The 13291-nt window shown below is 45.9% G+C and overlaps 1 protein-coding gene across 1 annotated transcript in view; it reads right to left on the bottom strand.

Moving 5' to 3' along the window:
• LOC142312560 (guanylate cyclase 2G-like) overlaps positions 1 to 12304 on the bottom strand; it is a 63447-nt gene extending 51143 nt beyond the window's left edge. Inside the window, exons 1-4 of the mRNA XM_075351551.1 lie at positions 12263 to 12304; positions 10991 to 11048; positions 10402 to 10709; positions 6509 to 6857 (exon numbers count right to left, since the gene is read on the bottom strand). Of these exons, the coding sequence (XP_075207666.1) occupies positions 6509 to 6857; positions 10402 to 10709; positions 10991 to 11048; positions 12263 to 12304 (757 nt within the window). The remainder of the gene's footprint in view (positions 1 to 6508; positions 6858 to 10401; positions 10710 to 10990; positions 11049 to 12262) is intronic.
• Positions 12305 to 13291: the final 987 nt, after the last annotated feature.

Here is a 13291-nt window from a genome sequence, read left to right as displayed (position 1 = left end):
TCCCCATCATCCCCCTCACTCCCCCATCATCCCCCTCACTCCCCCATCATCCCCTCGCTCCCCCATCATCCCCCTCACTTCCCCATCATCCCCCTCACTCCCCATCATCCCCCTCACTACCCCATCATCCCCCTCACTCCCCATCATCACCCTCACTCCCCCATCATCCCCCTCACTCCCCCATCATCCCCCTCACTCCCCCATCATCCCCCTCACTTCCCCATCATCCCCCTCACTCCCCCATCATCCCCCTCGCTCCCCCATCATCCCCCTCGCTCCCCCATCATCCCCCTCGCTCCCCCATCATCCCCCTCGCTCCCCCATCATCCCCCTCGCTCCCCCATCATCCCCCTCGCTCCCCCATCATCCCCCTCGCTCCCCCATCATCCCCCTCGCTCCCCCATCATCCCCCTCGCTCCCCCATCATCCCCCTCACTCACCCATCATCCCTCTCACTCACCCATCATCCCTCTCACTTCCCCATCATCCCCCTCACTTCCCCATCATCCCCCTCACTCCCCCATCATCCCCCTCACTCCCCCATCATCCCCTCGCTCCCCCATCATCCCCCTCACTTCCCCATCATCCCCCTCACTCCCCATCATCCCCCTCACTACCCCATCATCCCCCTCACTCCCCATCATCACCCTCACTCCCCCATCATCCCCCTCACTCCCCCATCATCCCCCTCACTCCCCCATCATCCCCCTCACTCCCCCATCATCCCCCTTGCTCCCCCATCATCCCCCTCACTTCCCCATCATCCCCCTCACTCCCCCATCATCCCCCTCACTCCCCCATCATCCCCCTCACTCCCCCATCATCCCCCTCACTCCCCATCATCCCCCTCACTACCCCATCATCCCCCTCACTACCCCATCATCCCCCTCACTCCCCATCATCCCCCTCACTCCCCCATCATCCCCGTCACTTCCCCATCATCCCCTCACTCCCCATCATCCCCCTCACTACCCCATCATCCCCCTCACTCCCCATCATCACCCTCACTCCCCCATCATCCCCTCGCTCCCCATCATCCCCTCACTTCCCCATCATCCCCCTCACTCCCCCTTCATCCCCCTCTCTTCCCCATCATCCCCCTCACTCCCCCATCACCCCCCTCGCTCCCCATCATCCCCCTCGCTCCCCCATCATCCCCCTCGCTCCCCCATCATCCCCCTCACTCCGCCATCATCCCCCTCACTTCCTCATCATCCCCCTCACTTCCCCATCATCCCCCTCACTTCCCCATCATCCCCCTCTCTTCCCCATCATCCCCCTCTCTTCCCCATCATCCCATTGCTCCCCCATCATCCCCCTCACTCCCCATCATCCCCCTCGCTCCCCCATCATCCCCCTCACTCCCCATCATCCCCCTCGCTCCTCCATCATCCCCCTCACTCCTCCATCATCCCCCTCGCTTCTCCATCATCCCCCTCGCTCCCCCATCATCCCCCTCAATCCCCATCATCCCCCTCGCTCCTCCATCATCCCCCTCACTCCTCCATCATCCCCCTCGCTCCTCCATCATCCCCCTCGCTCCCCCATCATCCCCCTCTCTTCCCCATCATCCCCCTCACTCCCCCATCATCCCCCTCACTCCCCCATCATCCCCCTCACTCCCTCATCATCCCCCCTCACTCCCCCATCATCCCCCTCACTCACCCATCATCCCCGTACACCTACCGTACAATGTATTACTGTAACTTGCCAACCTGGTATAAATTATTGAAGCCCTTGGAGTCTCAGGAAGTTTTTTCTTTATATCAAACCATTTTCTTTTTTTTTTTTCACTTTTTTATTGTCACACACCAGAATCCATAACTTTTTAATTTTGGGGATATTATGATGCGAGCGCTTGTTTTTTGCTTTTTTTTCAGGAGGAGTTATATTTGCAGGTTGCATCATTCTGAGATACATATAATGTTTAACAAACTTTTACTAACTCTTCACAGGAAGGAATTTACACAAACCAGTAATTCTGCAACTATTGTTTTGCATTTTTAAATCTTTTCGCCGTGGAGCAGAAATAAAGGGGTTAACTTTAATCGTGATCGGCACAATAATGATGATGTTAAATAAAGGCGGATTAATTATGTTTTTTTTTTATTTTTGCACAGTATTTTGCATTGGAAAAAAATAATTTGTTTTGTATTCTCAGTGGTTAGCACTGCAGTCTTGTGATGGCTCAGTGGTTAGCACCGCAGTCTTGTGGTGGCTCAGTGGTTAGCACTTTAGTCTTGTGGTGTCTCAGTGGTTAGCACTGCAGTCTTGTGGTGGCTCAGTGGTTAGCACTGCAGTCTTGTGGTGGCTCAGTGGTTAGCACTGCAGCCTTGTTTGGCTCAGTGGTTAGCACTGCAGTCTTGCAGCGCTGGGGTCCTGGGTTCAAGTCCCACTAAGGACACTATCTGCAAGGAGTTTGTATGTTCTCCCCGTGTTTGTGTGGGTTTCCTCCGGGTTCTCCGGTTTCCTCCCACACTCCAAAGACATATAGATAGGGACTTTAGATTGTGAGCCCCAATGGGGACAGTGTTGTCAATATATGTAAAGCGCTGTGGAATTAATAGCGCTATATAAATGAATAAATATTATTATTATTATATTCTCCACATTGTGAGAGCCGTGCACTGTACAATGTTCCCTCGGTGGAGCGGTGTCGGGCGTGATCTTTGCATTGATGAGATGGAGTTTCATTGGAATCATCTTGTGCTGCTTGGAACGTGGCATCACCTTTTATTACAATTGTGGCCAAAAGGTTTGTAACTGAATTTTTTTTTATTTTCAGGTTTTCTTCCTCTTTAGGAAAGATTGGCCAGACCGCTCATGTGGGGGCTTGCCATCCATGGAGGGGGGTCACTCACAATAAGGGGGGGCTTCTTATCCATGGAGGGAGTCACTCACAATATGGGGGGGCTTCTTATCCATGGAGGGAGTCACTCACAATATGTGGGGGGCTTCTTATCCATGGAGGGGGTCACTCACAATATGTGGAGGCTTCTCATCCATGGAGGGGGTCACTCACAATATGTGGGGGCTTCTCATCCATGGAGGGAGTCACTCACAATATGGGGGGGCTTCTTATCCATGGAGGGAGTCACTCACAATATGGGGGGGCTTCTTATCCATGGAGGGAGTCACTCACAATATGGGGGGGCTTCTTATCCATGGAGGGGGTCACTCACAATATGTGGAGGCTTCTCATCCATGGAGGGGGTCACTCACAATTTGTGGGGGATTCTCATCCATGGAGGGAGTCACTCACAATATGGGGGGGCTTCTTATCCATGGAGGGAGTCACTCACAATATGGGGGGGCTTCTTATCCATGGAGGGAGTCACTCACAATATGGGGGGGCTTCTTATTCATGGAGGGGGTCACTCACAATATGGGGGGGCTTCTCATCCATGGAGGGGGGGTCACTCACAATAAGGGGGGGCTTCTTATCCATGGAGGGAGTCACTCACAATATGGGGGGGCTTTTTATCCATGGAGGGGGTCACTCATAATATGTGGGGGCTTCTTATCCATGGAGGGAGTCACTCAGAATGTGTGGGGGCTTCTTATCCATGGAGGGGGTCACTCACAATATGTGGGGGCTTCTTATCCATGGAGGGAGTCACTCAGAATGTGTGGGGGCTTCTCATCCATGGAGGGGGTCACTCACAATATGTGGGGGCTTCTCATCCATGGAGGGGGTCACTCACAATATGTGGAGGCTTCTCATCCATGGAGGGGGTCACTTACAATGTGTGGCGGCTTCTCATCCATGGAGGGGGTCACTTACAATGTGTGGCGGCTTCTCATCCATGGAGTGGTTCATTCATAATATGTGGGGGTTTCTCAGTCACACTATTGTGAGAATCTCCCTGATGAGACCAGAACAGGTCGTCAGTCTAGATCTGCCTGATATCCGGTCACCGGGAGAAGGGCAGAATTTGGAGAAATCCGGGTCAGCGCTTGGAATATTCAGTCTGTGCAGAAACTTCATGGATTTGTCAATAAATTGTAACAACTTATGGAATGTTTATAATTCTACATCAGTAACCATAGAAACAGCCGACCAATAGAGAGAAAAACATTGAAGAGGCAAAATGTGAAAACCAAAACTTGTGTTAGTCTCAGAGGCAAAATTAACAAACCCCAGCAATTCTATATTTTGTTCAATTTTTTAAACACCGTTCGGTAAAACTGACCCGTTATCTTTGTTCTGTGTATCAGTATGAACACATATCTTCAATGCTGGGGAGTAGAAGGGGTTAACGCTGCGCTGTCGCCAAAGGATGATAAAAAATTTGTTGATTTAATGAAAGATTATTTTATTCCATAGGTCTACGCGTTTCAAGGTGAGGACCTCTTCTTCAGGAACACAAAATTTAGAAAAATCAACAATACATCTCAAAATCAGAAAAAATAACGATACAATGACTTTCACAACCACACCAGGTGAGTGTACAGTAACATACTTTTATTTTAATATCTGGTAAGACACTATTTTGCGCTTTCTTTCCCTTAGTTTTATCAGTATGAACACATCAGTGCAAAAATTATGTACAGTATATATATATATATATATATATATATTTATGTTTTGCTACTTTTGCATAAAAATAACTTCAAATTAAAATAATCTGTCTTGTTTTGGTCACCGTACTCTGGTGCCATAACTTTCTTATGTTTCCATAGATGTTGCTGTAGGTCAATTCTTTGTCTTGTATGTCAAGTATTGGTTTTATACTGGCACCATTTTGGGTGTAAGACTTTTTTATCACTCTTTAACTTTTATTTTTTTAAGGCCTGAACAAAAAAAAACAAAACTTTTGGAATTGTATTTACATTTTATTTCTTAGAGAGTTCATTGTTTGGTGTGATTGACACATTAACTTTATTCTTCGAGTCGATACAATTTGTTACTATTGAACGTCATCAAAGTCGTTACTGTTTTGCATCACGTTCTCGCAGCCGTGACATTTTCATTTTTCTGTTTTTGAAGCTACAGGAGGGATTGATTTTTGTGTAACAAACTGTTCTTCTGTTGGTCCCGTTTTTGGATACATACAACTTTTGATTCATTTTTGCATTCGATGTTTACCTGCAATCAGGGTGTAGTTTTCCAGATTTTTATAAGTGTTCACTGTGCAGGATTATTAACAATATAATTTATTGGATAAGTCGTTAGGATGCAGCAATGCAAATATGTGCTTTTCTAGTGTCTGTTATTTTCAGTGATACTTTTTAATTGTATAATACTTTTATATTGAAGCCTATCATTAGGATAGGTCATGAATATCAGACGGCGGGGGTGCGACACCCAGTATCCTCGTCCTGCTCTTCTAATATTTTTTAAAAAAGATACTCATTTTCTGGGGTCATTGACCAAGAGGGTCCGACATGATGTCATGATACCAATGAACCAGTGATTCATCCACAATATTGAGATCCATGGCTAAAGCAGCAAATTAAATTTTGCTACAGGTGACTGATATACCTATTTATAACCGTTAGTTATGTCCACGCTCAGCAGGTGACACAAATATAGTGCCATAAATACCCATTACAGCGCTGAAGATTTCCAAATCCAGCTCCAAAAATGGCCCATACAGTGCCAGAAAGGCAAAAGTGCAAAATATGCCCCCATACAGTGCCCGATATATCTTCATACAATTGCCATATATGATTTCCTACTGTGCCCATACAGTGCCAGAAAGGCAAAAGTGCAAAATATGCCCCCATACAGTGCCCCTATATATCTTCATACAATTGCCATATATGATTTCCTACTGTGCCCACACAGTGCTGGGAGTACCGCCTATGATACTGCTGAAATGTCTTCATATAGAGCCAACGCTACCTCCTGTTAGTGCCAGTTGTGCCATCATTAATCGCCATCGCCATTAATTGCCATCATCATAAGAGAGGCCCCCGTACAATGCCCGCCACATGGCTCTACAAAATGGGGTAGAGAAGGGGTTAATGCTGCGCATCATCCAGATGAAGATGTAGAATGTTGATGAAGATAAATATTCCTTTATTTCATAGGTCTACGCGTTTCGAGGTAAAACCTCTTCCTCAGGACCAATACATCAACAACCTACAAGTTTGTTGATGTATTGGTCCTGAAGAAGAGGTTTTACCTCGAAACGCGTAGACCTATGAAATAAAGGAATATTTATCTTCATCAACATTCTACATCTTCATCTGGCTGATGCGCAGCATTAACCCCTTCTCTACCCCATTTTGTATGCTCATCCATGTGGGGCTGCAGCAGACGCCATTATCTCATGCGCACTAGTGGTTGTGACTATCACAACTGATCCAGGTGAGTGTACATTTTCAGGTATACCCCACCTATCGCTTTGGTATTACACTATCAGCGCTCCTTATTTTCAGATTTACACCACATGGCTCTAGGAGCCAAACGTCTGCACAAGACTTCTCTGTGATCATCCCCACTTCAGACACTGTTGCTACAATGTATCAGTATCACGTGTGATGATCGAGTGCCTCTTACCTCTGGAGAGTGAGGCCACCAAGCCGAGCGTGTCCCGTAGACCGTCTGGGTTTTTGGGGTCACACCTCATCTTGGCCGTGACGATGAAGTTTATGGCCAGTTGACTTTCCAGCAATGTCCACAACTCGTCGATTTTATCCCACGTTGACCCTTCGGTGGATCCCCCAAACATGGCGACGTATTTCCAGGTGAAATGCTTCAAGGTTTTTTCCAGCGCATCGGACATTCGTTGCAGAGGGGACACCATCTTGACGTAGGTGTCGTACACTCGGGTGTTATCAAGTTTCGGGGTTTGACTTACAAAACCGAACATTGGGATGTTCCAGGATGAGGCCAGTAAGCCGGTGACCTGCGTACAAAAACCCACCATGATAAGTACATGAAAAGCGTGAGATGTTTTCTTCTCAATAGTTTGCTTTTTTTGCTGCAATTTATCAGTTCCAAGGTTGCACTGCTGCCCCCACTTATCCCCCCCAAAAAAGATTCCTATCAGAACGAAGCCTATTGATTATCTATGGGACTGGTGGAGATAGCCGGGTACTCTGCACACGACTGTTATCTGTCCCTTTAGAAAATGAATAGAGCGGAGGGGGGTACACCGAGCCATCGCTCCATACAAATAGGGGACCTGGGACCCTCGTCCTCTGGATCTGTGGGTTCACCATAGAGGAGCCCCCAGAAATCACAGAGGATACCTGGCGAGAGTTGTCACTGGTCCAACAGTTTCATGAAAACTTTCCACAGTTGTTTCTATAATCTACGTGTCTCCACGGTAACAGACAACAATCCCCCCGTGTATCTGATCCTGCCGCCTCGTTACCTTTCATCTCTCCTCTAATTTTGGATAAACAATCAAATGGACATTTCATATCATTAGCTCAAAGTAGGAAACTGAGGAGAAAAAACATAAGAAGAATGGAGGATCTGACTACACTATTGTATTTGTTGTCTGTTACCACGGAGACACATGGAAACAAAACAGTTGGACATTGTTTATTCAGACAAATTTCAAACTTGCTTCTGTTTTTCATTTTAGTTGCTCTAGTATAAAAAAAAAATAGACGAAAAAGCAAAATAGAGAGAAGCAGCTAAAGGGTAAAGTCTGTATCCGATCACTGCACGCGGATTATCAAGACTGGATTATATTATGAACCCGCGGCTGCCAGCAGTCACACTCTCTCCACTTTTACCATCTGTAAACATACATAGACTCTGCACCCACTGAAAAAGACTCTGCTGCTCCCCTGTCTTACAGTGCCTTGAAAAAGTATTCATACCCCGTGAACTTTTCTACATCTTTTCACATTACACCCACAAACTTAAATGTATTCTATTGGGATTTTATGTGATACCAACACTAAGTACAAGTGTTTGTGAAGTGTAAAGGAGATGATATCAGTTTTTCTACATATTTTACAAATATAAATCTGAAAATTGTGACATGCATATCTATAGGGCGGCACGGTGGCTCAGTGGTTAGCACTCCAGTCTTGTGGTGGCTCAGTGGTTAGCACTGCAGTCTTGTGGTGGCTCAGTGGTTAGCACTGCAGTCTTGTGGTGGCTCAGTGGTTAGCACTCCAGTCTTGTGGTGGCTCAGTGGTTAGCACTGCAGTCTTGTGGTGGCTCAGTGGTTAGCACTGCAGTCTTGCAGCGCTGGGGTCCTGGGTTCAAATCCCACCAAGGACAACATCTGCAAGGAGTTTATATGTTCTCCCCGTGTTTGCGTGGGTTTCCTCCCACACTCCAAAGACATACAGATAGGGACTCTAGATTGTGAGCCCCAATGGGGACAGTGTTGCTAATGTATGTAAAGCGCTGTGGAATTAATAGCGCTATATAAATTAATAAAATTATTATTATTATTATTATTATTCAGGTTTCCCCCAGGATTGCCCTCATATTCCCATCATCTCTGACCAATGTCACTGCCCCTGCTGGAGAAAAACCTCCCCACAGCAGGATGCAGTCTCCACCATGTGTGACAGTGGGTAGGGGGTCTTCAGGGTGATGTGCAATGTTAGTTTTTCAGCACACATAGTGTTTTATAATTAGCCCAAAACGTTTTCTTTGGTCTCATCTAATCAGAGACCCTTCTTCCACTGTTTACTGTGTCCCCTACTTGGCATTTGCAAACTGTAAATGCTATTTGTTATGGATTTTAGCTTTAAAAATGTATTTTTTCTTGCCACTTTTCAATAAAGGGCAGATTTGTGGAGTCTATGACTGATAGTTGTCCTGTGGACAGATTCTCCCCATGAGCTGTGATCTCTGCGGCTCCTCCAGTGACAATGGGCCTCTTGGCTCTTCTCTCATTAGTGCTTTCTTTCTTGTGGTGTCAGTTTCGGTGGATGGCCATGTCTTGGTCTCAGTAGTTTGCAGTTGTGCCATACTCCTTTCATTTTTGGATCATATGGATTGAACAGTGTTTTGGGAAATGTTCAGAGCTTGGGCAATTTTCTATAACCTAACCCTGCTTTACTCTTCTCCTCCTTATCCCTGACCTGTCTGGTGAGATCCTTGTTTTCTTGATGTGGGATGATCTGTGATGTTCTCACACAAACCTCTGAGGCCTTCACAGAACAGCTGTAGTTATACTGATGAGAAATCACACCCAGGGGGACACAATGTACTAATTATGTGAATCCTGGAGGATTTGATCCCTCAGGATTTTATTTAAGGGAATCAGGCTACAGGGGGCTGAATACAAATGCACATCACAATTTTTAGATTTATATATTTTTTTAAATACTTAAAAAACATTTACAATTTCCTTTACACTTCACTGTCGCGAAGCGTTTTACTCAAAACTCACCGACTTTCATGGCGGCATCAGACGCTGTTCACACTGCAGATTCTGACACTCTGCCCAGTGGTTTCTCTGGTTTTCCTGATCTACTCAGGCAGACTCAGGGGCTAACTAGCTATGTGCTCAGTCATAGACAGGCCAGCAATGGTTAACCTCTGCTATCCTGCTTATTAAGCTTCTGGGATCACATGTTGTAAGGAAGCCTATCACATCTGCTCTTCTCATACTTAGGTTGGAGGACATCTTCCACCTACGCTGACTATAGTTTCTGATGGTCTGGGTGTTGTGGTGTCCCAGATTTGCTGGAGAAAGAGTTGCTTTATGCTTAGAGCGGTTGTGAAATTTACCCGTCATCTTGTTGTTTCCACCCTGCTCTCATTTTCCTCCTAATATATTATTGTCTTATACCTCTGTGTGTGCGTGTTATGTGACAGAGTTTTCGTTTCCCCTGTTTGTCTATTTCTGTGGGTTAAATCACACTCCTGTCCTGGCTCCCCTTGGGGATGGTGGTATAAGTTCATGGCTGGTCAGGAGGAGGACCAGGAAGGCGGCTCAGACATCCACACCATTAGGGGTATCCTGAGAATAGGGAAAGCACAGGACCCGTTAGTCTGAGGGTCATATAGGAGCCCTGATTTTTCCCTATAGTAAATGACTTGTATCCTGTATTGTTCAGCAGTTTTCCCATTTTGTCAAAGATGTGTGACCCTGTACGGCAAATATTTGTACAGTCACTTACCTAAAGTCGGATATTTTGCCCCTCGCCGTCCTATATCATGTATCTCATTGGACATTGTATCCCTTTATGGTTGAATTTTTTTTTTTTACAAAAAGCCGATGGAATTTACAACAAACACAATGTTACAGTTTTCCCTTCTGCTGCACAAAAACATAGTTATTGTTCATGTTCAGCCGTGGTCGATACATTTACTACACAAGATAACATTCTAGGACAGATCACAACTTATATGGCGGGTTTATAGCGGATGGTGACATATGGTCCTCAGAAATATGTGTATAGTCCCTCAATTATTAATTACAATTTAATGTCCTCCCCCCGATAAAACGATATACATTGTATAAATACCTCGGCAGCTTCTGGACAAACCGGCCCAAACAAAGCGGCAATGTGAAATTCTTCCACTTGGCGGATAAAGGCGCTGAGCGACATCTTGGCGTTACAGCTGCAGTCAGCGTATACGAGCTCCAGAGTCCTGTTACTAAAGAAGTGTGGGTCCCACTCCTTATTTAACCTCTCAATAGCCAGCTGGACGGAGGAGCCTAGACGCTGGGCACTAAATGGGTACGAGATATTCCACGGAGCCTGGAGCCCCAGGAATATCTTGTTAGACTGGGGCCCCTGAGTGGAATTAACACTAGTGAGGAACTGAGGATCTGCATTAAGAACCCGCAGAAAAAAAACGGAATATGGGAAAAGCCACATTGCAAAGTGGCAAGAGACGGGATAAGAAACAAGTGGAGGGAAGGCTCCTCCACCGTCCTCCTGCAGCCTTTATACCCGTAATTCTCCAGAGCCTTCTACATGTCTCCCATTAAACAGCCCTAATTAGCAGAAATCCACAATCTCCAGCCACACTCTCCCATTGGCCCTTAATTCCTTAACCCTTCAATAACTGCATCTTCAAGACAGGGTTGAAGAAATAGCACAATATTACCTTTATACAGATTTTGCTCTGAATCTTTAAAGGCCACACTGTCCGGTCTGAGCAAAAACTACAAATTACAAAGAAAAGTCGCCAATAAACAGCTTATTATAACTTGTCCATAATTTGCAGTTATAAAAATGTTTTAGAAAATATTAAGGGAACAAATGTATCTAATATTGTATCAATTTCAGGAATTTACAAAATGCAATAAAATTTATCACAGCTCCCAAATGTCCAGGATCCAGTGGGACTGTCCCGATTTGAGGGGGTAGTCCTGCTGTCCTGGCAGGTCGGGGCTGTGTCCCAACTTCCTCCAGCGTCTTCATCGCTTCGTGGCTCATCCTCTTCGATGGGCAGGGCTAGAATCTCTGCTCCGCACACACTTAGGCTATGTGCCCATGGGGCAATGTACCCGCAGATTTTTCTGCGTAAAACCTAGGGATTTATCTGGATTTTCTAGATAAATCCCCAGGTTTTAGCAAGTACAGACACTCCCCATGTTATCCTATGGGACATGGGGAGTGCTGTGTCCATGCTGCGGTATGTGTGGCTGCGGAATATGCTGCGAATGTCCCGCAGCCGCACATAACTGCATGTCAATTATTCCTGTGGAAATACCTGCGTAAGTCGTGCCTCTCCACTTTGGAGATAGGGACGAGACTTCCGCAGGTAAGCCGCATGAATGTCCGCAGGTTTACCGCAGCTATTTTGCTGGAATCCCGCAGCAATGGATAACTGCGGATTCCAAGGAGCAGCTGCGGTAAACCTGCGGACGTACCTGTGAATATATCCGCGGGTACATTGTCCCGTGGTCATATAGCCCATTAATTCTCTTATTTTTGTGATTTGGTTTCCCCAGAAATCAAACCCACAACCTGTATCATTGCAGGCAGCAGCTGCATACATAGACAGATTTAGGAGACCTTTTTTTATTGCTGTGCAAGCTCTGAGCCCACCGGCAGATTATACTGGTACATAGAAACACACTGCTATGTACAATGTATCTCTATGTCCCTGTATTCTATAGCTAGGTTCCTGAAGGTTGCGTTATCACAAAGGAAGTATAAAAAAAGTATTTTCAGTAGTTTGAGAAGGAGAGAGAATTTTTTATTAAAGTATATCAGAAAAAGTATAAGATTATGACATTAAACAGATAAAGATTTAGTATTAAAGGGATTGTCCACTACTTTGACAACCCTTCTCAATGGTAGTGCTCACACATCACTAATGGCCATACACCGCTTGGCCCTCTCGAAGGGATTTGCTATAAGGACACCGCACCCTGATAAGTCGTTCTGACCAGCAGATGTGCAGGAAGTCCATGGTCTTTGGACACCAGTGAGTTCGAGCACCCCATGGTCATCACTCCAGAAACACTTCAGCACCTTGAGCCATCAGGCATCTTAGCCTATGTCTTCAATGTTGAGGGTCTCATGGGTCATTGTGTGACCCTCCATACATCCAGAAGCTTCCACCCCCTGAGCCTTCATCAACCCGTTCTTTACCAGCAGCCCACGCGTTACCCACTGATCAGAACAGAGACCACCATTTTCTACGTCATCTTATAGTAAAGCGGAGACCTCGTGTTTTGGACCCTTTGAAGATTCCTCTCTCTGGGAGTTTGGAGCCTCCAGGAATCAGATGATTGTAGATAAGGACCTCACATTGATATGACAGTAATTATCCCAGGACGGTAATTACACGGTGACACAACTCCCCGAGAGATTCATCACGGAGCTTGTGGTCTCTTCATGGGCAAAGCAAAACTGAGGCGGCCGCTCCGGGGATTAATTTATGAAAACCATCAGGGTTTACAATACTGCTAATTAAAATATTACACCCACAGCGCCATTGTGTCCCCGGGGGGCGATGTCCAAACTTCAGAAAGTAGGAACAATAATAATCATTTCTATGAATATCAGTTAACCCTGTAACCTCTTCCGAGCTACTTGCACTCAAGACTAGAGGTGCAACACGTCAGAACATGACCAGGGGTCCACACCAAAACTATCACTGGGTATAACCTCAGCACTCAGACCCAGAGATGGACCCAAATTATAGATTGCCGGAGGGGCGGACATATAATTGGTGCAATCTGTGCAGGTAATGGGGCAACGTCTACCTCCAAAGCAGGTGGAAAGAGCCTATATATTGTTTTCTTCTGTCTGTGTCTGTCCGTGGATAGCCACGCAGTAAATGCACAATGGTGCCGTGTATGATAAATCAGGGAAAACCTAGTGAGCTTATATGTATGTGTATGTGTAGTTGGTCGGTCATGAAGGTTGCATGCAGTGGGTGCTTTGTGCAACA

This window comes from Anomaloglossus baeobatrachus, chromosome 5 (genome assembly GCF_048569485.1).
Source record: "Anomaloglossus baeobatrachus isolate aAnoBae1 chromosome 5, aAnoBae1.hap1, whole genome shotgun sequence".
Lineage (NCBI taxonomy): Eukaryota > Metazoa > Chordata > Amphibia > Anura > Aromobatidae > Anomaloglossus > Anomaloglossus baeobatrachus.
Note: the sequence above shows the minus strand (reverse complement) of the source record. Positions and strands in the feature narration are given on the sequence as shown.